Source organism: Xiphophorus hellerii, chromosome 3, assembly GCF_003331165.1.
Source record: "Xiphophorus hellerii strain 12219 chromosome 3, Xiphophorus_hellerii-4.1, whole genome shotgun sequence".
In the NCBI taxonomy this organism is placed as follows: domain Eukaryota; kingdom Metazoa; phylum Chordata; class Actinopteri; order Cyprinodontiformes; family Poeciliidae; genus Xiphophorus; species Xiphophorus hellerii.
The window spans coordinates 12,836,126-12,863,990 of record NC_045674.1 but is presented as its reverse complement, the minus strand read 5'-3'; the positions used below and the strand labels follow the sequence as shown (position 1 = coordinate 12,863,990).

Genomic DNA, 27,865 nt, shown 5'->3' with positions numbered 1-27,865 from the left:
TTAGGTGTGTGTGTGTGTTTCTGCTGCCTTGATGGACTAGTGACTAATGTGCCCTGCCTCTTGACCAATGACTGCTGGAGATGAGCACTAGTGCAACCCTCCAAGGACAAGCAGGTACAGACAATAAATGGATATAACTGATACTGTGTTCTCACTTAAAGTTCAGTTTATCAAAGTCGTGAACATTATGAGTCAGAAATTAAGACTATGTACAATTGTTTATCAGAATCCCAAATTTATTCATTTACATTGCAGTGTAGATCAAGTTTTGAAAAGAAATGTAGTTGAAATTTTAGTTCGATCATCTAAATGTATACAATCAGTATTCAGAGCCTACCTGCTATAAAGATAAATGTATAAGCAGATATATAAATATTCAAGGTTACTGCTTTGATACAGTTTTGACTTGAGACAAACGGGTCACCAAGTAACCATTTTACTAATCCATCTGTCATTTTGAGTTTTTACCTATTTACTGAGGGGATAAAGCCAAAACAATCCCAAATCCTGCTAAATATTGTCCATCAGTCACATACAAAACAAACACAAATGCAGACATTTGCAAACTATTGACTCAAGTTTAAATAAAATTAGAAAATAAAAAGAAAGTTTAAGTACTTAGGGGATCTACCGAAGCTAAAACAAATGATTGTAAATCATGTTATTCATATGGTGTAACCTACGTTCTCATATTAAACAGCATATAAGTGGAGCTTCTGTGACTCTACACAGGCTGTGACTTGACATGTGTCTAGTTCTGACTCATCCAGTGTGCTACCATTTCCATTTGGCAACTGTTCGCATTGGGTAATCTTAATATTGCTCCAAAAATTATGCATCCGCCATCTGTTTAATCTGAATTACAGATTAACTAATGAGAAATTTGACTAGGACGCCCACTCTTTTGTTCTACCCTAATTTCCGCCAGAACATGAGAAGAAAGGTGAGAGTGCAGTGTGACTGGGAGAAGAGGAAACCCTTGCATTACACTCCTCTCCTCCAACATTAGAAATGACTTGGCACAGATAAAATACCCTCTTCTCACTCTACGCGTCTCCTCCTGCCTCCATTGATCTCGCCTTGTTTTAAATCTTCACATGTTTCCAAGCATAAATGAACCGCTTTCTTTCTGCTTGTAGCAGAGGGACAGCCTCAGTTCCATATCTTGAGGAAACTGTCCCAGGATCCCGTGCAGCAGGCCATGCCATCTGCAGGCACGCCAATGCAGCTCACTCTGTTGTCGTGACCGGCCAACACCCCTGAAAAACAGCATAAATCAAAGAAGGTGACTATTTCTGAAATAAAAACCACTATATATGATACATAAATAACATAATATAAATATAAGTCTTATTTATGAATTTGAAACCAGATATTTACATGCACTGTATAAAATAACACTATCCAACATTAAATCAGACAAACCTTTTCTGTTTTATGTCAGTCAAAATGATTAAACTTATTTCTATTTGATTATATTCACTAAAATGACTGTTTTCCAATAGTTTTCAATGGTCCAATTGATGTCATGGGTCTGTAAACTCCTGATAGGTCAATCAAACTGTAATAGGAAACTGTTTTGGATTAGTTCTGGACAATAAACCAATAACTACTGTATATATATTGTGTTAGAATTGTGATCAATATCAATAGATATTTAGATAATCCAGAACTGCACAGCATTCTGGGGGATGTAGGCAGAGGAACGACTTTAGCTAATAAACCTCTCAAGACTAGCTAAGTAAAGTGAGTGGAATCAACTCACTAACTCACTCTTTGGTTACCTAGCAACTCACTCTATGGTTACCTAGCAACAACCTGTTGGGTAACTTGCTCAGCAGCAGTTTCAGGTTTCACCACTGTGCCTCCTAGCTGCTTAAAAAATAAAAAACATTGTGGAGAGAAAACTGGATAAAACAGGAAAGGTCACATCACCAGTTTGGCATTATGTCAGATATTTAAAACAAAAAACTAATTGATAATTATTGATATCGACTGATATGGAACTCTGATACGGTGAGAAGTCTTTCAGCCATGTCATCCAGTCCTATTTTGAAACTATTTTATCGAACACACACAATGGGATTCTCTAGCCATCATAATATCTATGAAGGAAACGGTTCTGTGTCCCAGAGATAAACATGTTTGTGGGGGTATTTTGCTGCTGGTGCACTTCACAAAACAGATGGCATGATGAGTAAAGAACATTATGTGGAAATGCTGAAGCAACAGCGTCAAACATCAGGCAGAAAGTTAAAAGTCCAACTGGACAATGAGCCAAATAATACAAGCAAATTCAGTTCCAAGGACAACAAAGTGGCCATCACAAAGCTCCCCTCACTGTCCTCTGCAGGGCGAATGTTTCTTCCATTGTCTGGTGTAATCCATAATTTATCAGGTTTCCACATGTACGTACCCACTCTCTCAGCCTTCAGCGTGTCCCAGATGTTCACATTGAAGTCGTCGTAGCCAGCCAGTATCAGCCGGCCGGACAGGGACGGGGCCAGGGAGGTGACGCCGCACATGATGCCGGAGTCCTGGTAGGTGATGAGCTCCTGGTCAGCCCGCAGGTCAAACAGTTTACAGGTGGCGTCGTCTGATCCTGTTATCACTGCGTTACCATTGGGAAAAAACTGGAAAGAATGACAAATTATTACAAATAGAGGCTTTTAGAGGAAAAACATCCTGAAAACGTCTTCTTCCTGCGTACCCCAATGGCATTGACATCACTCTCATGGCCTCCGAAGGTCTGTCTGCAGGTGCCCTCCCTGATGTCCCACAGCTTCGCCGTAAAGTCACATGCTCCTGAGATGAAAAACTTAAAGTCTGGCGCTACGGCCAGGGACATGCAGTCTCCTTGGTGTCCGGCATAAACAGTCTTCTGGGTCCCTGTCTCAATGTCCCAGAGTATGCTGAAATGAAATGAGCTTTTATTTTATGTCCTAAACACTAAGATGGTGGTCCAGTCAGCTGTGATCTGTTCTTACCAGGTGCAGTCGCCTGAGCTGGTGATGATCTCAGTGTCGCTGATGAAGCGGCAGCAGGAAAGATAACCTGGGAAGACAGAGGAGTTTAAAAACTAGAGATGAAACGATCCACTTTTTTCTTTTCCGATACCGACACAAATATCTGGGGTTTGGTATCAACCGATGTCGCTCCGATACAGGAAAACAGAGCTGAACTGACTTAAAACTTTTCTTTTTTTAAAACACAGCCATAAATGTACTGAATAATAAATTTATTTGATAACTCTGCACCAGTACAACACACTCAAATACACCAGTAGCTGCACTGGCTTGATCAAACGTGTAAACACAACACAACTTTAGCAATTAGAGGAATAACAACCAGTGTAAAATAAATTAGAATGAAACTGAAATTGACAAAAACAATAGGATGACTACCTTGTTCAAACATGTAAAAACAAACTGCAACAAACCGTTCAAAATGTGCAATTAGGAATTCTAAATATAATGTAAATAAATTATAAAGTACGGCGGCGCTCAGAGAACAAAATATAGAACTAGACTGAATAGATGTGCCCTCATGTATAGGTCACAGTAACTGCATTTTCATTACAAATGTGCAAAAATCTTTGTCTATATTCCGCTAATGTAAAAATAAATAAACACAAATTTGCAGTTGCGGTGTTTCCATTAAATAAGAAACGCAATTAAAATCACGTGTGAATAAGTTTGTTCACGCGATAAGTCATTAAAAAATCATGCAGCGCCATCATCCTCCATCTACTTCCTGTCGTCGTCTTCTTCACGGTTTGCGCCGGTGTAAACATCCGGTTGTTGATCATGTGACTCATGTGCTACAAAAAAGTGTTTCAATTAAAAAACATCTATGTCTACACGGCCAAAAAAAAACCGCCAAAGCTTTTCTAGCGAAAAATGTGATTTTTTTTTTTTTTTTTTCCTAAATTGGCAAATTTATTTTTGTCATTTCAATTTGCTCAATTACGCGCGTCCTACCTGTGTGTGCGGCCAGCTCTCGCATCACCTTGACGTTCCCATCCTTCCCCTTCAGGTTGTAGATGGAGCACATGTTGTCCAGGCCGCCGCAGGCCACCAGGTTTCCTGAGGGCGCGTAGGCACACGTCATCACCCAGGACGACTTCAGCGGGATGGCGTTCACCTGGCGACACACACAGGACACGTCCAGCTGTCTTAGAAACCTGAAAAACTGCGGTTTTACACACCTAAAAGCTAAGATAAGGTTTTGAATTTAATTCGGATAAATTTGAACAACACTAAAGAGGTAAATAATAGATTTAAGGCCTTTAAATGCACTTTATTCTAAAAATTTCAATAAAATTTAACAAAATAAAATTTACTTTTAATAGATTTTTAAAGATGAAATTTTACTAATTCCAAAACTGTCTACTGTTAATTGTTCAATCAGAACTAGTATGCTACAAATTGAAATATAATGCTATTAATCCATTACATATCAAAATAGTCTCATTTAGTTTTAGCAAGCTGTGATTTTTGAATAAAAAATCTATCCAAAACAGAAAATGCCTTTAGAGCGAAGAGTGCCAAGTTGTAATAAATAACTTATGAAATAATTATTTAAATGTACTGTTCGTCTATTAAAGCTGGATATAAATGCACAAATAATTTATTAAATGTAGAATTATTTATACATGTCTCAGTTAAATGTCATTCTATAAACTAGATATAATTATTTAATGATTTAATAAATCATTTCATGTACCTTTGCTGAAACACATCATGAATTAATTTAAACTGTCAACTTCACCAATCAAACTTCGTGGGCGGGGCTAAGGGAGACCCGGCGTCTGATTGGCTGCTTTGAAACAACTTTTCAAAGAAATAATTAGCTATATTAAAAATTTTTAAATGACATAATGCACATAATTAATTCTATATTTAATGAATTATTTCTGTACTTATTTCTAGTTTTAAAAAAACAGTGGCACATCTAAGTAATCATTTCATAAGTTAGTTATTGTTCTATTTAGCACTCTTCACTCTCCGTAGATATGCACTAAATATTCCTATTCAATAACACATTTAGAATAAGAAATAAAATATAATAGATAACATTAAAAGCCAGAAACGAGGAGGTGAGTTTGGATGAACTGATGAACTTCTTTTTATGATGACTTGCCAGAAAACAAATGAAGTTGTGAAAAAGATTTTGCGCCATCAGTGGTGATGACTCAGCAGAAAACATATTTAACATAAAATTCCATCTTTTGCTTTAATTTTTACATAAAAAAGGAAACCCCTGAACCAGAAGTGGTATTTGACATTTAATAATGTCCCAGTGTCCTTGTTTATTTTGGCAGGATGTTTTTACAAGGCTTTGTCTACATTAGGCAGGTTTAGTTACAGGGAGTTTTTACAACCACTAGGTAACAATAACTAGGACTTTTATTATGATATCGCTGTAAAACAGGCATTCAAAACAAAAAAGACAAAATTATCAATAAATAAAAAGTTGTAACTCATTCAAACGTTTCTACAGTGAATTTTGTGAAAAATGTTCTGTAAATAAAACTGCCTGGCTCTTTGCCCTGCGTTATAACTCCTGACATTCAGTCATCAGTGGAAAAACAAATCCAAAGCTGCCATCATTGCAGGTGACGCTGTTTGTTTCTGACCCACCTTGTTGGTTGTGACGCTGTCCCACACGATGAGTTTTCCGTCCTGTGAGGCGCTGACGCACAACCTGCAGCAAACAGAAATAAAAACACAAAAATCACATCAAACTCGGAAAAAACACAAAATTTTAACAAGTAGTTTTGTCTAGTTTTTAGTGCAAATATCTTAGTTCACTTGAAATAAGACAAAACTAAATTAGAAGAAATACTATTAATATTGAAGTTCTAGTTCCTCTGGCAGATTATTTCACTTATAACATGGAAAAGATGTATTGCTACAAGTGAATTTATCTGGAACTAGAACTTTTCATCAATATTAAGGAATTATTTACTTAAAACAAGCCCCTATATCTTGCTGAAAAGTTACTTTTAAGTTTATTTTTCTTATTTTAAGTGAACTAAGATATTTGAACTAGAAAGTAGACAAAAAAAAAACAATTGGAAAGATTTTGAGGTTTTGCAGCGAGATGCTCCAAAAGTAATTTTCCCAAGCTGTTATTATCGTTCTTGTATCTAACACACCGTTCTGCGTTCTAACAGAGATCGATTCTGTTGCAGGTAAACCAGGTGAACTCGTGTGAAGGGTTGCATGTATCTACCTGGAGTCGGTGGACCAGTGCATGGCGTAGATCTTGGCCAGGTGACCCCGTAGCGTCTTCCTGGTCTTCATCTGGATGCGCCCCACCACAGTGATCCCCGCTGCCGCCTCCTGCAGGGTGGTGTCCTGCACTCCCTTACGGGCCGCCTGCGGAGCACACAGACCCAAAACACGCTTACCCTCACAGTGAAAATGCACAAAATTCAGTTTTTTTTAATGTGATTATGTCACCACAAATCATCATCAACACACGGGAACACGTGGTCGCATGTTCCACAGATGAAATAAATATATGTAACTTTAAATTTAAAAATTAGCAAATTTTTCCCACATGTTTTTGATGTTTTTTTTATCATAAATTATAAATTTTACATGTGAAATACACATTTTCAAAGTTATTACATGATCTAATGTAACATGTTTTACATACATGTGACGTACATGCTCAAAATATTAGATTTGACGGTTAATCCCATGTGCTTCACATGTGACTTCCACACGGGAAACATTTGTACATGTGCAAAGTTTTACCATGTGTTTCATTTGTTTGAAACGTCTGGTGTGAAGCATGAGCGGAAAAAGTTTAAACGTTGAATATTTGATCATGCGTGCTTCACATGTTACATAATTTTTCACACCAGAAAAACATTTTTGGAAAAAAATATGGAAGGCTTTCCCCTCGGTTTCACATACTATTACGCAATTTAATTTCCACATGTGAAAACATGGAATAAAACTTCACATGTTACTACATAAAATACTTTCTGGAAGTGACATGAAGATGTTATTTCACATGTTAATTTGATACATGTGAAAAGTGTTTTTCTCCTACTGATTCACAGAATAAGAGGGATTCATTTTGTAAGGATGATAGTTCACCCTGAGAATCACCATTAAACACAATTAACCTTGTTTTGTCCTGATTCTTGACAGAGAAGGATCTACTTACAGTGATCTGATCTTTGAGGCTTTCTGCCTCCTTTCTCAGCTGCTCCATTTCACCCATGGTGATGATTACCAGCAAATGTCACCAGTGGAAACAGAAAAAGACGTCCTAAAATAAAAACCATGAATAAAACATAATAAAAGTCAGGTCATTAGAAAGAAACCCTTCCACCTGTGCTTTCACCTCATATTGTAATCGAACCCGCGCCTACCTGAGCTTGTTAACCTGCCTTGCGCCTGACTCCAAGTAAGTGCTGCTTTGCAAGTCAAACGAACCCTCGTCTGCTTTGCAAACTTTCATAAATACGCAGGAACTCGCAGAGAAACCCGCGGGGCACACCTTCAGGACAACGTCAGCGCACACGCACGCAGAGACCAGCGAGAGGTCGAACGAGGAGGCAAACATGACTTTAACGGCTCAGTTTGTTCTTCCAGAAGATGCAACACATCCTCACCCTGAATGTACACAGAAAACCAGAATGTCCTGTCGCCGTGCCAGATGTGTATCAGCTCCTCCTGAAACAACGCGGAGTTTGTGCTGAGCTCTCACTTAGTGCTGATGGCTTTTGAATTTTGGTAATGTGGTGATTAAAAAGGGTAGAAAATCAATCGCTTAATGGCCGAACTCACACGGTGTGACAAATGCAATCAGCAGACAGGCGAAGAAGCAATCACAGATTTAAAAATAAAGCATTTCACAGCAAAAAATATGATAAGCTGACATAGCAAATTACTTTTCTTATGAATGAGCAATCAGGATATCTGTTCTTCCTTTGTCTTACCTGAAAACAATCGTATGTGTGCTATCCTATGTGTGCAGGCTGCAATCTCTCAGTCGCTCTTCTCACTATTTGAATGAGTGTCCTTGTCATAACACATGACCAAGAGGATTTGCCTTTAATTTGTTTAAAGTAAAAAAAGGAGGGTAAGAGAGTGAAGGTGGTATTAACTTTAAATGAAAGAGATCTGATTTATTTTTTTTAAAAACCTCTGAATTAAAACCTGGCAGTTTCTTCTAGCAGCTGATGATCCTGAAAGTGAAAACTGGGGAGGATTTTATTGTTATTGTTATTTTATTGTTATTTGTTGTTTCTGATTGTGAGTTTGCCTTTTCGCCGTCCTGTTCCTGGAACGCTGTCGTTGTTCCCATGTGATTAAATGGCTGCTGGATGGAGAAGTGCATTAAGGCAGGGAGGGAGGGCGAGAGGTGAGACAGAAGAGCCAGTTTAGTTTTTTTTTTTTTTTTTAATCCAACAGGGCTGAGATTTTAAGGGAAGCCTTTTGATTCAAATCTGCTCTCATCCGATTATTGACTGCTCTTTACATCTGGATGAGAGACGGAGAAAGGGATGGGGAGAGAATAGCGGGATGAGATGGGCAGATGGAGGAGAGGGAGCTGGAGATTTTTCTTGCAGTAATTTCTGAAAATTACATCTATTGATCAAGTTTTCAATCAAGTCAAAAAATGACTGTTAGAGTCAGGTTCCACATATTTCCCAGTATAAATCTGAATGTGTGCACACAACCAATTTAATTCTGCTTTTTAAGGAATCCCACAGGAGAGGGAAGTTGCTTTTACTGAGATTATCTCTCCATATAATACCACCATAACATTCGCCTCAAATCTCTTTGCTTTATCTGCCACAAAAGATTAGCAAACAAATATGTTCATTGAGTTTGTGGCAATATGAGGTTGTCATCAGCATGAAGGGGAATATTTAAATAAAAACTGTTAATTCATCTTGATATGCTGGATTTTTACATTTGAAAGCTTTTATAGGTAAAAGAAAAGTTAAAGAAACGACCTAATTTATAAAAGATCTGATAGACGTGATTTTATTTTTATTTATTTTTAAATTTACACACAATAAGTATTGGTCTGCAGAAAAACAAGATGAGAGAATGCATAGTAGCAACAAAAATAAAATACACAAACAACACAATAAAATAAAGAAGGAGGTAATCAAATGGTGTCACAACAAAAACAATGAAACAATTTAACATATGTGGTTTAGGATTTATATATATTTTCCTTTGCAAAATGTGATTTTATCCTTTCGGTGAACTTTTTTCCTGGTCACTGAAACTAAGTCTGAAGTGCAGCACATGAGCGTCCACTCACCAACTGTCTGGATCTTCAGCAGCTCTTCCTCCAGCGATCAGATCGCTTCAGGTCGTTGTCATAAGTTCAGCACACTTTCTCCTCCGCTCAGTCACTTATTGTTGTCGCACACGCAGCGCGATGCTTCTCGCTCGGTCCGCCGCTCCTATGAGGAACAGATGAGGATTGCAGGGATGAAGGCAGATCAGCGATGAGGGGATAAAACCTGATGGACAGAGAAGAGGGGCAGGGCAGGGGGGGAGAGCGGAGGGAAACCAAACAAGGTGTAAAACGTGGATGTGGGGGGTCACAGGGCCGGAGCAGGGGTGAATCAGAGTGAGAAACACAGAGATGGAAACCATGCTGGGGAGGGAAGGAGACTGGATGTCAGACCTGGGAACATGGCTATTTATGGTGGTCAGAGCTGCAGTTTGTGTTCTGTAAACCTGGACTGAAGCTAATATTAGAAAGTTGGTGGATGGAGAGGAAGATCAGCAGAGCAGAGACCAGCCTGGAAGGAAAAATGTGGGAATTTACTGATAGGCCTTCCTGTCGCAATAAATCAATTAATCACACGACAAATTAAAACGAGATCAATAATTCCTATTTACATGATTTATCTTTTTTCTCTTTTCTCTCTACTATGAACTGGATGACAAAAGTCTTCATTCTGGTGCTTTGGACTCAATTTTGTTTACAGAGACTTCGTGATGCACCAATTTATCCATTGATATCGATTTATTCACTTAATTTTGGGAGATCGGTTTTCGGCCGATACTTTCATGAAAAGCTGATCTTATCTACCTCAGCAAAGGTCTAAAAATCGACTTCTGTCTTCTTCTGCTTTCCCGTTAGAAAGGTTTGACTGACAGACCGGCCCGCCAAGTCGTGTCTGAACGTTTACATTTAATAACAGTCTCTCCACTGGTACCAACTCAGCAACTTTCTTGCTTTATTTAGCAACAATTCAGACAAAAAAATTGGTACCGGCCAAAATCAGAATCAGCAGGTCCGGCTTTTTAAAAATCGGTAATCGGACAGAAAACTGCAATCGGTGCAGCCCACCTTCAAAATTCATTTTATTTGTTGTTTCTTTTAGTTTTGTTTATTTATTGTGGATATTTAAAACGTCTTGCACTATTTAATATCACTTAAAAATGATCACAAAACAACATTACTGTTTATTGCAATACTTATCGTCCAGCAAAACGTGTTATTGTGACAGAATGAATTACTGGAGCATAAAATAAAAAGTCTACCTGGTTTATAATTACTGTGCAAACAGAACAACTGAGCAAACACACCCAGTCAGTGTAAATTAACTCCTCCTTCAGCTGTCAGCCAAAACAAAATGTTTAGTGGGTCAGAGCAGCAGCAGGTTCTGATATGATCAACATGGCTCATGACCCAGGGTGCCATTGTGCCAGGGGGCGGCAGAACTGCTTGAAAAGAAAATTATCTGAAAGATATATTGGTCACTGTTGCACCCTTAAAAAGAACTAAGAAACTCAAAGGTCTTCGCTTTTGTGCAACTTTATTAAACAAAATCCACGGTTCGAGGACACAGCGTGTGTAGAGTTTTCTCTCCTTTCGTATCTATTCACAGGTCAGGAACTTTTTACTCCCATCATGCATTATGTCTTTCTTAAAGGGGTATTATCATAACAGAAATCTATGAAATAAAAAATAATAAAGTAGTTTGAGCACATATTTAGTCATAAACCAAATGAATTGTTCTAACTAAATACTGAATCAAATGAATGCTTGCCCAATAAGATAATTACACCTATTAATTTAACATTATCACGTTCTTAACATATTTCCAGGGCTCCACATCGCCTTCCTAAAATAACGGTCTGAGTCATTTTTTGTCAAAAGTGATTTTTTTTTTCTTTGCCTAAAAAACTTTTGGAAAGAAAGAAGTCGTGACTTAGGCCTTTATTTTAGGAAGGTGACGTATTGCTAACTGTTCTGCTATTTCCAACGTACTCAAAAATAAAAGTCTGCTGCCACTTAATTCCTTTTCGGGAAAGACAAAATGGTTTAGAGATTTTTCTTTCTGATTTTAAATATTTACACAGCACCAAATCAGCTTTTTAAAATATTCTTAAAGACATATTTTCAGTGCCCAAAGAAAGATTTGTATGCTTTGATTTAAAATCTTTATTTTCTGTTTCTGCTCACTCATTAAAACCAAACGCTCTCATAAAACCTGCCAAAATTCATCAGAGAGGTTTCTCTTCACAGCTGCTGCACGTCACCTAACCAAAAATATGTTTATTACATATTTGTTAAAACTGTCACCATAATATGAGACAAATCAGTGAAAATACCAATTTCCTCCAAATACTCACAGCTGGGAGTTTGTTCCAGATTAAAGGGCATAGAAGCCGAATGCTGCTTCTCCATGTCTGCATCTCCAGAACCAGAACCAGAACCAGAAGTCCTGACTGGTCTGGAGGGTTGATACAACAATAACCAAATGTTTTGGTTCTGATTTTTAGGCCAACCTGTGAAGACACGGTTGCAGTTTAAAAGGTAAATAAATCCAATTCATAGTCAGATTCAAATGACAATCAAATGCTAATTAGTAAAAAAAAAAAAATCTAAAACCAACACATCATCCAGTTCCCTCATCCTGACAAAGTACAGGGTGACAGTGGAGAGGAACAACTTCCTCTGCAACAGGAGGGAGAGTCCTAAATGGAAACGCACCAATCAGAGCCAGGAGGCGGGCCTTACCGCTGTCAATCAATGCTGCAGAGAAACAACTTACTGTTCCAGGAAGTCATTTATCCGCCATCACTGGTGGCTACGCTAACTAGCCTTAGTATCCGTGTCATGTTGTGGTGAACCAGATGTAACAGAAAACAAGAGTGAGGAAGAGCTTATGCTGTCAGAACATAATGATGACTTCACAAATATGTAAAAAAAACATAATTTTTTAATAAAAGTTACATACTCTCATCATTATAATTCGTATAAGGTAACTTATACAAATTATACAGATTTTTATACAGTCAGGAAGAAAAAGTATAATTGTTTTTGCTGTACAGGTGGAGGATCATCTTGAAAATTAAGGATTGGCTTTAATTTACAATTTGCTGAAACTAAATGGAGGCTCCTTCCTGTTACAGAGGAAGTTGCTCCTCTCGACTATCACTCTGTACTTTCTCAGGATGAGGGAACAGGATGTGTTGATTTTACTTCTTCTACTTAATATTTAATTGTCATTTAAGTCTGAGTATGAATTTATCTTTTGAACAATGTTTAAAAGATAAATGTTGTAGTGATTTACGTTTTAAACTACAACAGTGTTTTCACAGGTCGGCCTAAAAATCAGAACCAAAGTATTTTTTTATTTTTGTATCAACCTTCCAGACCACTCAGGTCTTCTGGTTCTAGTTCTGCATCTCCAGAACCAGAACCAAACACGGAGAAGCAGCATTCAGCTTCTATGCTTCTCTAATCTGGAACGAACTTCCAGAAAACTGAAAAACTGCAGAAACAGAGTTCCTTTAAACCAAGGCTACAAACCTGTTTACAGCTGCTTTCGACTCATTGATCAACATATTCAACGTGTATTGATCATTTTGATGACAAAATGTAACATTTGTCACTGGTTTCTCAATTTTTGACAGAATGATGTTTTGCATTACTTTTTCATTCTGTGTTTTTATGATGTAGAGCTGAAATGTGCCATACAAATAAACTTGAATTTACTTGAGAACTTGTTTTTTTATTACACTAGATAAAACACAAGATTTTCCTCTGTACTCCACATTTGTCCAGCAATAGAAAAGTATTTATATAACTGACCGTTCTAAAGCTCAGGCTGCAGCACCTGCGTGAATAGATGAAGTGAATTAAAACGGCACGCTTATTTGTATAGCACATTTCAACAACAAGGCAGTTCAGAGTGCTTTACATAATGAAAATATAGAACAAACAAAACATTACATTGCAGTGGCATAATAAAGGAAGGAAATAAAAAGCTGGACAACAGACCAAGATAAATGATACTCCGGTTAATATTAACTGAAGGCAATGTTAGCATCACTTTACTAAACGGTTAATACAGGCATTGATATCATAATGAAATTAAAATCTATTTGAAATTTAAACTTCTATTGCTATAAAGTTACCAAAGAATACCAGAAATCACAATATCTGTGGGCTGTGTTCAGTTTTTTTAAATCTGTCATGTCTTATTTGTTTGTTTTTTCACAGAGAATGTTTGGATTGGCTTATATTATATTAATAAAACCTAAAACGTAATCACTTTAAAGCGGTAACTTTTGTATGAATTTGTGGTTACCAAAACAATCTGTACATAAATATAACAACTGGTTGAGCTTTGTGAGACAAAAACTGACTGGGAATCTTCACTAAAGGACTCAAATGCTAAAATGCTGCCTGCAATTAACATTAAAATAAAATAAAATGTCCCTACTATAAGTTAAACGGGTCAAATATGAACATATTATTTCCAGTCAAGGATTGAAACCAGTAAAGATGAACGCTGTGCCAAAACAAAAAAAAAAAAAACACAGCATGAACTCTTTGTTTGCATGTTTTGTCCATATATCTAAATCTGGAGCAGAATAAACAGGCTTGTAATGTGTGTCAGTGTGTGTGCTGCCCACTTTGAGGTTTATATTATGATGCAGTGAGGATAAATTAAGCTGCGGGGGGTTTTAAAGTGTTGACCTGTGCTCCGTCGAGTGCAGTGACGACAGCAGCGCTGACCCGGGATTTGGAATGAGTGGAGTTTGGGAGAGACAGGCTGCGGGACACAAAAACCAGAAATGCAAAGAGGGGCTTTGTTAGCAGACACACCAGGCAGGAAGCAGAGAGCATGCAGCAAATCGTGATTTTAGGACTAACAGGACAATATGTTGGTAGTATGAATGAATCAGATGAATAATCATAAATTATTTACCTTTCATCTGGAGATTTCCAACGTAAAGCCTTGGAATCTGAATGTGTCATGAATTAAAAATAAGACTCTGCAACTTTGAATAGTTTTCCTGAAGAAAAGCAGCATGATGCTGCCGCCATCATGTTCCACCAAGAGGATAGAGCACTTACAGATAGAAAGGAAATATTTAAATTAAAAGTAGCTGCCTGCTTTTCCAGTTATTTGTTTTTGTAAATCAGTGACTTAAAGACATGATGTGATAAGATTTAGTAAAGATACAGAACTATTGTAAAAGATCAACCTCTTCAGTCAGAGGCTCCTTCAAATTCGCTGTAGTACAAACTGCTACAGGAGATCTTTCCTCCCATAACAACCTACAATAACTCGTCGAATGATTTAAATTAACATGAGTTACAACAACATTTAATTTCCCTTTGGGATCAATAAAATATTTTTGAATTTGAGTCGTGACATTAAATCAGAATTATTATCATATTAAGAATTTTATTACGATAAATGATAAATACCTGAATCTAACTCAATAAATTCCCAGACTGCTTCAAGAACCCTGTAATTTTTCAATTAAATTAGATTTTTTAAATGTTATTTTTATGTTTTCCAGACCAAACCTTGTGTTTATGGTAAATCTAATTCTGTAGATCTAAAAAGAAATCAAAGATAATCACGCGGATGAGTCAGTTCATTCACAGAAAATCAAGCAGAGCTCGTGATTTTGAGGAAAAGACCGACAACGGGAAGCTCTGATTTCAGTTTCATAAGTTGCTCCATGTAATTTCTGCTCAAACTCCAAACAGCAGGAGGATGTCTGGATGTGAGTTTCATGGCTGTGATCGTCGGGAGCCTAATGGCTCCTGCCTCGGAGGAGATTTACCCCAACATTTTGTATGGCGAGGAAAGGAAAGGGTTAAAACTACATTAAATGAGCCGCTCGACCCGAATTTGTGTCAGATTACAGCACAGTGTTAATATGGGCCTGGCAGTAAAGGGAGGGAGCTGCAAAGAGACTCTGGTTGTAATGGTAGTGGTGAGGCTGCAGTGGGAGGCCGGCCGGCTGTCACACCACTGGATGTGTATGATTAAGTGCTCTCTCCTTGGATTAATAATCCATATTCTAAATGGGAGACTTTTTAAGCTTCATAAACAAATGCACTCATTTATAAGGGATTAACAGTAATCTCTCTATTTCTATCCTTTTTTTTTTTTAACCTCGCTCACCTCTCTCTCTCTATCCAACATCTCTCTCCTGTTGTTTTGGGTTTTTTTGGTAGCAGAGTGTTGTGCGTCAGGTTCATGTCAGTCGAACTTTATCATTTTCCTCAAATTCAGAGCAGAATAAAACCGGCGGAGGTAAATCGCTGAGCAGATCTTGCAGCCTGGCCTTACTTTGCCACCGTTTCTAACCTCTCTCTCCGTCTATAATCCTCTTTCCTCTTGCATGCATTTGGTATGTGGCACTCGTGCTTCGCTAGTGAACAGTCACATTTAATGCACATTATATTCTTTCCATTTTCAAATCCAGTGATTTGTCAGAAAAGCATCTGGAGCAATAATACAGACTGACATCACAGAGGCAGCTCTCCATCACTTACAGCATAAATAAAGCACAAATTAGACACAGGATTAAAAAACGAAACACAAACAGAGTGAGATGCTTGAGTGGAAACTGAGAGATGAAAATAAATTCCAGTTTCAGTCTTGAGCGTCTCTTCTGACTGTCACAGCTCGTCCTTGCGGCCCGTCACCGTGTTTCTCCCTCTGCTCCGTTCTTTGGGCGCGTGGCTCCGGGCGTTGCGGCCCGCGGTGGAGTTGCCCTCCTTCTCCTCCTCCTCCTCCTCGTCCTTCTTCAACGCGCTCTGTCCGTCGGCGGCCCACAAGGCCTCTGCTTCCTCTCGCTCCTGGAGCAGGGATGCAAAATATATCAAAATGCTGATTTCCTGATGGAAACTGATTTGGAAAGCAAATTCTGAAGGAGTTGTGCAAAAACAAAGCGTTTGTTTCTTGTTTTTAAATTCATTCCTGTTGATGTTTTGTGTGACGTTGATGAAACTCAACTTAAAAACCTTTTATACACCAAACACTTCAGTGAAATCAATGTATTATCTTGGGATTTTTGTGATGGAACCAGAGTTGAGGTAAATTTACTTTAGTAACTTTTTTGAAAAAAAAAACCCCAAAAACTTTTAGGAGTATTTTTACTATGTTGTACACTGTAAAACATTTGAAGGTGGTATAACTTGAAAATTCAACTCAACAGGGAAACTGTTTTGGTTTTAACTCAGAAACTCAGAAAATAAAGTTCATGAAGTTGATTTGACAAGAAACAAATGTCTGAAATTGTTTTTTTGATAATTCATCAATCTTGAATTGTGAGTTTTAACTTAACGCTGCAATTTAAACCAAATAATAATTATTTCACAATATGCAAAAAAAACCCTGCTCTCATCTAGTTAAAGAGCACACATTACTCTATTATTTTCACTCACATTAACAAGTTAAAATAAATATTTGCTTTACTTTGGAATAACTTAAATTCTTGTTCCAAACTGCATGAACAAAATTTCTGAAATTTCTGAATGTTATTTTCTGTAGGACATTTGAAACCGTGTAAAGTTTGGATGTACAGTACATTGTATTTAACTTCTAATTTTAATAAAAACTCTAAATTAAAGGCTTGCAGTGAAAAGTGTTGACTCATGAGGCTGAATAAAAATGCAGGCCACACTTTTCAGATCTTAATTAGAAAAGGGAATTTCTCAATTTTTCCTTCACTACGGTACGTTGTGTCGGCTTATTAGATAAAATCTCCATAAAACATATTAAAGTTCACGGTTTTAACCTGACAAGACGTAGAATGCTTCAGCGGGTTTCAAGGCCTGAACCTGTTTTTTTTTCCTCCCATGTTTGAGTAAAATCACTAAATGCGGAGTAAAGAGGTGAAACGCCGAGTCCTAAATGGTTAATCTTTGCCAAGCGTGCACACGATGAGACCGCATCGACCGGGCCGCAGAACAGGCTCAGTAAATGGCCATCGTCATGCAAAACCAGCAGCAGATTTGCATTGTGTTCGAGCCGCTCCGATTATCCAACACCAGAGTCACGACATCAGCGAGCGCAGCCGCAGGTGTGACATAAGTGGGGAGGAGGCTGGGTTGGACCTCAGCGCTCACCATGTCCCTGTAGAGCTTCTCCTTGGTGAACCAGAGGGCCAGAGCGCAGCGCCGACCCCGGGTCACGGCCGTCACGCCGTGGGGGTTCACCGGCCCGGACGAAAAGCCCACCAGTCGACCACAGCTCGGCTTAACTCGAGCCTGCACACAAGAATGAGGGCAAAGAAATCCAACATTCATTATTGGCGTTAAAAAATTATCAATAATCTGCATATTTCAGTTTATCAAAGTGACTCACTGTTACTGTTTTGGCGTCTCGCTTAGTGAAGAACAACTCTCCTCCGTCAAAGTTATCGTTCAAGTAGAGAATGGCGCTGTTGGGTAAAAATGTTCCTCATTTTCACACATATAAAAAGGACTTTATTATATTTTATAGGATGTAACGTGTTGATTTTAGACAGTTTGGTAATGCAGTGACAGTTTGCTTAAAGACAACTTTCCTATAATCACCTTCTACATGCTGCAGAAGACTGAAAAAAGTTATATAAGTACATGGATTCCTTTCATTTTATCCCTTTATTTTGAGTTTTATTCCAATTCACTCAATAAATATAAGTAGCTCAGGTAACAACTAAAAGAAATCCCGAATGAAAAGGAGGAGAAAGAAGAATAAACTTATAATATTTACATGAAGACAAACTTAGCTATTCAACTCAGAAAACTATTAGAAATACAAAACAAACTATCAGTTTATTCGATGCCAAATCCCTTCATCATAATGATTTTCAGTTTTCTTTTAAATGCAGAAAGAAATTTAGATTTTTCCATAAATTAACACCTTTAACTAAAATGCATCTTTCCTGAATCTGATTATTTGAAAATCTCACTTCCGTTCAAGTTATATTTGCTTTCTCTTTTGTACACATTTGGAACAAGGTGGCATTAAATCAAAGCATCATGATTCAGAGTAAATAATGGCCGAAATGGAGCAAATGAAATAAACACTGATGACTAATGGACCTCAGGTTTTCTTGTACCTGAGGTCTCTGTGTATGAAGGCAGGCGGTTCCCTCCAACACTGTTTGGTTTCCGGCTCAAGAAGACAGTTATCGACATGGACCGGGTGAGACAAATCCATCCTGCCCTCCTGCTCACCTGGAAGGAAACAGACAAACAGATTCACGTGTCAGAACCAGCGTGGTGATGGAAACTGCAAACTGTCCTGATCCGGTCCAAAGTATTGGCTCAAAAGCTGATTCAAGCATTTTTAAGTTATCTGCAGATCTATCGCAATGAGCAGTAAGCACATAAATCAATAAATCAATAAATTGAGTGATAAATTAAAACGAGCTCAAAGATTTCCAGCTGGCATATTTGCACACCTGACCCAGATGACCCTTGACCCTAAAGAGTGTTTCAATAATTAAAAATAAGCAAAAGAGAGGACAATATGACTATATCACTTCTATAACTGATATCCATACTGTAATATTCAACAATAACATAGATTATTTCGTAATATCACGCAGTTATAGAGTAAAGAAAGACTTGAAAAGCCAAGCTCTGTTGCACATTTAATAATGAAATGTCCTGTGCTTTGCTTTGCTGCATTCAATCAATTTTATCTTTTAAACTACGTCCCAAACTTAAATTTCATTTGCTAGAATTTCATGCAACACACCAACATGACGCACATGTACGATGATAAAGAGGAGGAAAAATGACACAAAGCGTTTTTAAATGTGTTGGAGCGCTGCTTCGGTTGCTAGGCGATGGGCTGGGCTCGGCTGGGGTTGCTAGGTAACAGCTCAGAGCTCGTTGTTTGTGACTTAATCTGGAAGTTTGCAAAAGGGTTAATTTTTCAGACACCAACAACACATTAACTCATTTCCAAATAAAGACTGGATGTTGTTTTTAAGAGCTTGAAGTGTTTTCAAAAGCCAACTGGACGTATAAAAATACACAAAATGTGAATTTTTCACAATAGATTCCCTTTAAACTTCTCCATATTTCTGTCCCCGATTTAGCTGGTGTTTTCCTCCGTCTGCATGATTGTCTGCTGCTTGTTCACTAATGTCGTATCAAAAAACCAAAAAAATGTCTTGAGACTTTTGGGAAATATGAACACTCGGAAATATGATACAACTATAAAATCACCGTGTCGAAATGAAACTTTCTCTGATCCAGGACAGAATAAAGAGTGATTGTTATTACCCATAGCGGCACTGCGACACACCAGGTGTGTGAAGGAGATGAAAAGCCCTGAGGGACTCCTGAAGTAGGAGTGCAGCAGGGTTCTCACTCTCTCACCCAGCTCATGTAGCAGTCTGGTGTCTGACTGGTCCACCAGTCCTTCCTGAGACAGCTGGGACACAGACAGCAGGAGGACTTCAGAGATTTCACCCCAACAAAAACCTCTCCTATTGCTGCTCTCATCCTCTGATTTCCACCCACCTTCACAGCCCTGAGGACAGTGAGACCCTCGAACGTCTCATGAGGAGTGTGCGGGGACCGCCGTCCTCTGTAACCATCGCCAAGAGACGCCGCGACCTAAAAAAACACAACGTACACTGTAAAAACAACCAATCTCACCAACTATTGTTTGTCTAGTTTCTATTGCAAATATATTTGGACACATGAATTAAGACAAAACTAACTTAACATTGACTAAAAGCAAGATATGAAATCTTGTTTTAAGTAAATAATTTCTTGATATAGATAAAAATTTTCCAGTTCTATAGGCTGATTATTTCTCTTTTTCTCCAAAGAGTTTTTGCGGTGCTAGTGGCTCGTATTTTTTGTGACAGTAGGCAGACAGGAAAGAGGGCGAGGAGAGGGGGGAGGACATGCGGCAAATGTTGCCGGGAGTCGAACCCGCGACGTCCGCGTTGAGGACTAAGGCCTCCAAACGTGGGGCGCGCTGTGGTGACGCAGGGGGTTAGCGCTAACCCCCTGCACCACCGGCTGATTATTTCATTTATAACAATGGGACATTTAAGTAAGTTTGTCTTTCAATAGAACTACAACTTTTTCATCAATGTCAAGGAATTATTTACTTAAAACAAGCCTTTATACGTTTAGTATAATCTTAATTGATGTGTACTAAAAACGTTTGACTAAAAACTAGACAAACAATTAGCAGTGCACCGATTGCAGTTTTTTAGCCCCTTGCCGATAACCGATTATTTAAAAAGCCTGACCTGTCTATCACAATTTTGGCCAATTTTTACATTTGTTTGTCTGAAATGTTGCTAATTATAGCAAAGAAGTCGGTGAATTTGCAACAATGGGGCGACTATTGTTTACTGCAAACTTGGAGATACGACCTGGTGAGCTGGTCTGTAAGTCAAACCTTCCTAACAGGAGAGCAGAAGAGTTCAGTGGTTGGTTTCTAGACCTTTTCCAAAGTGGATAAAATGGATGGATAAGATCGGCTTCACATGTAAAAATGGGCCGATCACCGATCTCCCAAAGTTAAGGAAATCGGTGCACCCCTACAAAAGCCTCTGTGTTGGAGGGAGAGTTGAGTTTTATTATTGGAACCTACAGTTGCCAGCTGCAGTATTTTATCACACTCCTTCTCAGTCATGACTCCGTCCAGAACGACCCGATTCGTCCCGTTTAGAGCATCATCGTCCATGGTTATGGTCACTCCCACCTGTGGAACCAGACCCCCTGTTGAGACCAACAACAGTAAAAGATGAGACAGAAGAAAAGCTAAATTATGAAACTATGGAACGATTTTCTTGCCTGCATAAAACCCGCTGTCGTCCACTTCTTCTGGCTGATCTCCTTCCTTTATTTTCTCATTTATCATCTGTTTTTCTGCTCTGTAGGGAATAAAACACACTGAGTCAACCTTACATTTCAGGTGAATTTTGCCTCAGTTTGACGCACCTCCAGTTTTCTCTGAGAGACTCAGGCACAACATCCTCTGGAGTCCAGAGATCCTGCAAACAGGATGACGAATAAACTGAGCAAACAGACATTTACGGCGTTCAGTCGCTGCTCTGGGCGTCAGCGCTTACCGGGTCCGTGAAAGTAAAGTTCAGATTCTCCACACCGAAATACAACAGGCTCTTCTCCTGCAACGACTGGTTGATGTATCCGGCAATTTCCTGAATGAAAACACAAACTTTCAGTCAAACGTTACTATTTGGATGAATGTTATTGAAATGATGTATAGATTTTATGCATTTCTTATTCTGCAGTGTCATTTTGTGGTTTTTATCACTGTGACATCAACCAGCCAGTCAGACTAGAGATGGAGATTAGCCACCTGCCTATAATCTTATATATTTACACATAAAGTGCTCTAAATAAATACATGTTATCCCATTTTTACAAAAGAAAATTGAACTTAAAATATTTAGAGGGAGATTGCACGACTAAACTCTGATTTATGTTTTCCTTCATTTTCCCATCAGTGAAAATAACAATAACACAAAACAACCCTGTTCAGGCTCATATTTCTTTAACTTTTTCACATTTTGTCTTGTTATTCAATGTACTTTATAGTTTTCAAACCTTTTTAAAATTAGAAATCTGTTGTGACATGTATTTGTATTTACTATATTTAGGTCTGGACTTTAACTAGACCATTGTAGCACATGTATATGCTCTGATTCTGCAGGTTTTCTTCTAGGATTGGCCTCTGTTCAGCATGATGCTGCCTCCACCCTGTTTCCTGCTGTACAAAACATTTTGCATCCATCGCCCAGCATTTTCTGACCAGAGCAGCTTCTTCCACACATCTATGGTGTCTTCATGATGCCTTTTGTTCACTAATGTTCACTAATACATTTAAACCGTCATTCATATGGAGATTAAATGACAACCTGGTGGACTCTATTTAATGATTAGATGATCTGAAGGTATTTGGTTGCACTAAATTCCATCAAAAGGAACCAAAGTATGAAGGCCTGAAGACAAATTCATGCCTCTATTTATAATATAATATAACAGAATATAATAAAAACATCCTTTATTGTCTCGTAAAGGAGAAACTCAGGTGTAACAGCAGCATCAGGTGTAAAGGTTCACACAAAAAAAGTTCTTAAAGTGTAAAATATTATATATAAAACAAGATTTCATTCATAATAATAATATATTGTACAAGACTATAATAGCAGTTATTTTGGACCTGCAATCCGAAGGATGTGCAACTGAGTCGGATCACTTTTCTAAAAAGTTCAGAATGTGAATGTGTATTGAAAATTGCAAAAAAACAGACTAGTTACAATACAGCATATCAGTGCAGATTTACTATCCCTTATAATACCAATTCATTTATAGCTATGTACTGGTTGGTGCTGGTCTTTCACATTAAGTCCAAATAAAATCCATTAAAGTTTGTGGTTGAAACATGAGAATATTCAGATTTAGATTCTCTGCCAATGAGCGACCTCTAGAGTTTTACCTGAGCAGGTTGGATGCCGTGTGACTCGGCATCGCCCCCTAGTGTCTCATAGTAGAGCTGCAGGTTGTCTAAGGAGTCCTTGTCAGAGGGGTAAAACAGCAGAAAGGAGCGAAGTGTCTGCAGCGCTGCACTCACATCACCAGCTGTTGAAGAAACAAAAATCAACCATAAATAATGGAACAATAATTCAAACATTTTCTCTTTACCGAGCAAAGCCTCACATTTAAACTGTGCAATGTGCAGATGCTCAAGCTGAGTGGGTAAGAAGTCCTCCTGTGCAGAAATCCGTCCGGGTCGTGTGGCGACCTGAGTCACGCAGGACTGCCGGCATGAGAGGAAGGACAGGGACAGAGCTGGACAGACGAGACAAACAAACGTCCATATGTGTCATAAACAACACTGGTCATTGCAGCACGTTTATGTTTTTACTCCTGATTGCTGGGCCAGACAGGCTTTTATGTATATATTGACTTTTTAAATGAATGTTAATGTTTGGCAGAAATAATATGTGAGCTATATTAATATTACTATTAAAACTTATGACGGTATAGTCATTTTTTGGAAACAATAAGGAGTCATTGCCAAGTGGATGTGTTAAATCTATCATGCATCCGTTCACACCTACTGATGTAAAGGATTAATGTTCTATAATTTACATTAGTAAAATAACTTTTTCTTAGTGAATAGGGAACCAAAACAGGCTGCAGCCCGGGGCCCCTCATCCTTGTAAATCCGGCCCTGGCTGATTGACAGGTCAGAGTTTAGTGGTAATAAGAATCTGATTTCTGTTTAAATCATCATGTATTGAACTGAAACTAAGATGAACAACAGATAAAATAAAAAGAAAAAAATCATTTGAAAGATATTCTGAAAACTTATAGAACACCTGATTAAAAAAAAACCTGGGGGAAAACCTAAAGAAATCAAAAATTTGTTTATCCTCCAAGTTTGTAATTTTTGCAGAAAGAAAAACAAATAAAATCAAATTAACAAATTACAAGTTTGTCTATTTCCTCCTGTATTTATCATCTCATCCTATTAGTTTTACCTGACATATTTAAATTCAACCAAACTGCATAAAGAGATTAAAAGCATTGAGAAAATATACTAAACAATAATCCAGAACAAAGTTTTCCTCGCTCCTGTGGCGTGAGAATATCTCATCCTGTTGTGTAACTTTTCCCACCTGCAGCCTTTTCGAACGCGCCGTCCACCCCGTCCACTCCCCGGTCCTCAGGCAGCGGCTGCGGTGAAACCTCACACTGCACCCTGCACTCGTCTGTCCGCCACAGAGTTTCATTCACACACGCTCTCCATTTCTCCGCCGCCTGCAGCCAGTCGGACGACGCTTCGTGCTGCAGGGCTGCATCATACAGAACCTGAGGGAAAACGATGCGGCCGCACTAAAACTGGGAGCTTAGATGAAACAACTTCAGGAACAGTAGTGGTGTATAGTTTTAGTCCTCAACTTTACTGCAATGTTTTCTTCTTTTTACAGTTTATCACATCACAACCTAAAACTTTACTGCTTTTATTAAAGATTTTGAGGTTCAAAGTTTATTAAAGTCATCAAGAAACATAGATTAGTGCCTAACTGGAAGGAAAAATATAAAAAGTGTGCATTTGCATTCAGTTTTCTTCATTATAATAACACTAAATAGAATCCAAGGCAATCAAATACTTTTGAAAGCACATATTTTTCCACTTCACAATGAAAGAGTTATCACCACTTTCTGTTTTTCTATAACACAAAAACATACATTTTTTATTTTTTACTAAAACAAAATATAAATTTCAAGGTGTTCAAATATTTCTGGAGGACGCTGTGCCTCATCACTGCATCCATTCAGACTCACTGCTGATAAACAGACCGTTTTTCTCATCTTACCCAATGTTTCTCAGCCTCTCTGTCATGGAAGTCGTCCTCCGTCACTCCCTCCATCCGCCTGTACTTCTCGATGTTGTTCCTCATCTCCAGGTGACTCGGGTTGGCCACAAAATACGTGTGAGCTGCAGACGCCGCCTTTTTCAACTTTTCCAACTGGTGTGGAGGAGGAGGAGAGGATGTCAGACAAACACTGGCATGTTTCCAGAAAATACAACACAGTTAACAGCCTAGAAGCTAATTTCAATTAAACATCACAGAATATTAACTGCAGAGTCAACGGGAGTAAAAATACTAATAAGTTTATTAACCAGAGCTCTGAGGATGCACAGTACGAGTGTTTGGCAACGTATTTGGTTCAATGTAGATAGAAAAAAAGGAGGAAATTTATGCCAAAAACTTGAGAATAATCTCTGAAATTTTCTAGAAACAAATGTGGACATTTCTGAGGTCCACAAGTCAAAAATGTGGAAGAAGAAACTCAGAATTTCTTAGATTAATCTCAAGAAAAACTTCTGAGTTTCAAAAGTTGACTTTTCAACTTGACAAGGGTGTAAGAAAATGGATGGATGGATGGATTTTTCAACTTTTGAAACTCAGAAAATTTCCAAAAGTCAAAACCTTTTGACTTTAGAAACTCTGAAATTTCCAAATTTTTCATAGAAATTTTCTGAGTTTTTTTAAGCAAATTTTTGACTTTTGAAACTCAGAAAATGTCATTGTTTTCCCTAGACAATTTGTGAAATTAGGAAAGAAATTTCAGATTTTTTTTGGCGAAAATTTACTACTTGTCTACAAAAATGTACCTTTTTCTTTGTATTTACAGTGACCCTAATATGCAATTGTACAGAAGATGAGTAGGACTAGAAAAAGAAAAAATATCTGACTTTTGATCTTAGAAGATTAAAGTCAGAATGTTTTTTTTTATCAGAGCCTTTAATAATCCTTTGTAGCATAAAGTGCATCTTACCTTGTAGTAAGTGACTTGTAGGAAGTTGTAGGGGTTGCGAGTGTTGAATTCATATTCGATGTCACTAGAAACAGGAAGCTGTCCCGTAGGGACGACAGAGCGTCCGATACAGAACCTCAGACACTCGGCTTTTTGCTGAATCCAGTCCAGAGCCCAGAGGTCCCACATGCTGCCCTCCTCTGAGTCTGACAACACAGAAAACACAAACACATCTCACATCCAGCCATACATGTATATACCTGCTTAAGTGTGCAATACTGGTGCAGGGCTATCAAATACATTTGTAATTTGGTACATTTAAGTCTGTGTTTAAAAGAAACGACATTTTTAACTTAATTCAGCGCAGGTTTTCTGTATCGGATCGGGATCAGCCAATCGTAAACCTCGGATATCTGTATCGGAAGTGAAAAAAGTGGATCGGTGCATCCTTAGTTGAAACCTAAATTCAGCTGACTGTGTAAAGTCCGACTGTCCTTAGGCGGTTTTGAGTTTTCTTTGTTGCATAAATCTCAACAAAATGCATTGCAGTTTGTAGTTGTAGCATGATAACCTGAACAAGTTTATGAATCTCTATGCAAACCACTGGACTTTAATAAACTCAACCAGTCTCTAAATTGACTGAGGTGAATCTAAGCTGAGCGATCTGATATTTATTGTTAATTTAGACTCACTGATTCATAAATATCTTCACCAGAATATAGTTATTACCTATAAACTTACCCAGTTTGTTGAAAGCCTCGGTCCCAGATGCCACACAGTCATCATGACACTGTCTGCGGGCTCTCAGCAGAGCCTCCTTGGTCTGGATGGATTTCTCCAGCAGCTCTGCAGCCTTTGTCCACTCCTCTCCGTAATAAGCGCGGACCCCGCTGTAATACAGAAAGTCATACGGCTGCAAAAGAGACAAAACTTTAGATCCGCTACCTCCGGAAGCTCTTACAGTGAGGGTAGATAATGCTACAAGAAGAAAACACAACGCCACGTATACAGTGAAATGTTCAGAGCGCAGCGCCATGGTCCGAAAAGCAGATCCCACCGCAGCAGCAGGAGAGGAAGAGGAGGAGTGTCTGCAGATAAAGACCATCCAGAAAAAAAATCAGCCAGAGTGAGAAAACGAAACCTCATCATTGTATGCTACAAGTTCTTCACATCTTTTTGATTACTTCATCAAATCCGAAAGATGTGTGTATAAATCAAAGCAAAGTAAGTTTGCTGGTTTGTTTTGATCTTATTAAAGGGACAGAGCATGTTTTAATTTAGACAGCGTTTGAAACTGCAACTGTTGTAATTCGCCACCAGAGGGCGCGATTTTCTTTAACTTAACTTCTACTACCGTAAAAAAGAAAGCAAGTGCGACACTGCATCTCAAAGTCAACACAGCCTGTTGGAATCTCACGGACAAGGCAAATATTCACGGCTCTGAAACTTGTAGAAGTGCCTCTGCTGCACCACACCTGACTATAATAATTAGGTCATTAATGCTCTGGAGAACTGATCTACTCAAGAAGGAGCTAATTCAGCCATTTCATCTCAGCGTTTTGTACCTGTGGCACGTTTAAAAACTGCAGGACACCGGCCGGGCCCTTGAGGACTGAAGTTTGACACCCCTGAAGGGCTTTAAAAAAAAAAAGTCGTATCGTTTTGATTTTGACAGTTTACAGTTTAATATAAGAATCATATATTACAAACTGCGTTTTTCACATATATAAATATAATTCGGACCTATTTTTGTAGAGAATAGAAGAAAGTAGCTCCATAATGATTCTTTTATTAAAATAAAAAATTACAAGATGTCCAGTTTTAAACTGTTATGCATTGTTTTGTAAATAGCTCTGAATAATCCAAATTAGAGTTCACCAACCTATGAATTCTTTAAATTCTGAGATGGAAATCATTAAATAGAAAATAAAATACAACAAATTCTATGTCAAAGTCTCATCAATCCATAGCAAAGTTAGAAAATTATAGTAAAAGCATATTTGGTCTAAAAGTTTTCCAGATATCTAGCTTGTCATAAAAATAACGTTTTCCTTTGCAATAAGTTATCACACAAATTTTAATAATTTCTATTAATTTAATTTAATCTTCATACAATTTGTGTGAAGTTTACATAAATAACAGTGGGCGTCTTTATTCTGTGTATTACGGTAAACGCTGGCTCTTCTCTCGTTCGGCCTTCCTTTCCTCAACACCAGGCATCGGCTCCTGATTCATTCAGACCAAACGCATAGGAGAGACAACAGGCGCCCTTTAGAACCAG

At 38.2% G+C, this 27,865-nt stretch overlaps 2 protein-coding genes across 6 annotated transcripts; both read right to left on the bottom strand.

Moving 5' to 3' along the window:
- Nucleotides 1-210: 210 nt before the first annotated feature.
- gnb3a (guanine nucleotide binding protein (G protein), beta polypeptide 3a) lies at nt 211-15,282 on the bottom strand. 3 transcript variants are annotated; one of them, XM_032559490.1, is made up of 10 exons: nt 13,993-15,282; nt 9,304-9,448; nt 7,186-7,290; nt 6,238-6,383; nt 5,643-5,706; nt 3,981-4,143; nt 2,988-3,054; nt 2,711-2,912; nt 2,417-2,633; nt 211-1,259 (listed from the first exon to the last, which is right to left on the bottom strand). In XM_032559490.1, the coding sequence occupies exons 3-10, from the start codon at nt 7,240-7,242 to the stop codon at nt 1,153-1,155; spliced, it is 1,023 nt and encodes a 340-aa protein (XP_032415381.1). In that variant the 5' UTR covers nt 7,243-7,290; nt 9,304-9,448; nt 13,993-15,282; the 3' UTR covers nt 211-1,152. The 3 variants fall into 3 exon arrangements, with proteins under 3 accessions (XP_032415381.1, XP_032415383.1, XP_032415382.1); XM_032559492.1 differs by lacking the exons at nt 9,304-9,448; nt 13,993-15,282 and adding an exon at nt 7,964-8,977; XM_032559491.1 differs by lacking the exons at nt 9,304-9,448; nt 13,993-15,282 and adding an exon at nt 7,394-7,941.
- A 403-nt stretch (nt 15,283-15,685) lies between these two features.
- On the bottom strand, nt 15,686-27,841 carry p3h3 (prolyl 3-hydroxylase 3). Of its 3 annotated transcripts, XM_032559487.1 has the most exons (18): nt 27,467-27,579; nt 26,546-27,410; nt 26,326-26,474; nt 25,606-25,790; nt 24,639-24,791; nt 23,937-24,129; nt 22,972-23,103; nt 22,751-22,893; nt 21,360-21,449; nt 21,229-21,281; nt 21,082-21,161; nt 20,879-21,006; nt 19,786-19,881; nt 19,546-19,696; nt 18,369-18,486; nt 17,630-17,705; nt 17,392-17,532; nt 15,686-16,119 (listed from the first exon to the last, which is right to left on the bottom strand). In XM_032559487.1, exons 4-18 carry the CDS (start codon nt 25,771-25,773, stop codon nt 15,940-15,942), a joined length of 1,902 nt encoding a protein of 633 aa, XP_032415378.1. In that variant the 5' UTR covers nt 25,774-25,790; nt 26,326-26,474; nt 26,546-27,410; nt 27,467-27,579; the 3' UTR covers nt 15,686-15,939. The 3 variants fall into 3 exon arrangements, with proteins under 3 accessions (XP_032415378.1, XP_032415376.1, XP_032415377.1); XM_032559485.1 differs by lacking the exon at nt 27,467-27,579 and adding an exon at nt 27,752-27,841 and having other exon boundaries at nt 26,326-26,672; XM_032559486.1 differs by having other exon boundaries at nt 26,326-27,410.
- Between the last annotated feature and the right edge of the window lie 24 nt (nt 27,842-27,865).

Coding starts and splice junctions, on each gene's coding strand:
- gnb3a (XM_032559490.1), bottom strand. CDS start 7,242: ATGGGTGAAATGGAGCAGCTGAGAAAGGAGGCAGAAAGCCTCAAAGAT. Junction 4,144..5,642: donor ACAGCGTCACAACCAACAAG/GTGGGTCAGAAA, acceptor GTGTGTCGCCAG/GTGAACGCCATCCCGCTGAA. Junction 2,634..2,710: donor GTGATGTCAATGCCATTGGG/GTACGCAGGAAG, acceptor CATTCTTTCCAG/TTTTTTCCCAATGGTAACGC.
- p3h3 (XM_032559485.1), bottom strand. CDS start 27,819: ATGAATCAGGAGCCGATGCCTGGTGTTGAGGAAAGGAAGGCCGAACGA. Junction 23,104..23,936: donor CGCGTTCGAAAAGGCTGCAG/GTGGGAAAAGTT, acceptor TCGTCTGTCCAG/CTCTGTCCCTGTCCTTCCTC. Junction 21,007..21,081: donor CGACAGCGGGTTTTATGCAG/GCAAGAAAATCG, acceptor TGGTCTCAACAG/GGGGTCTGGTTCCACAGGTG.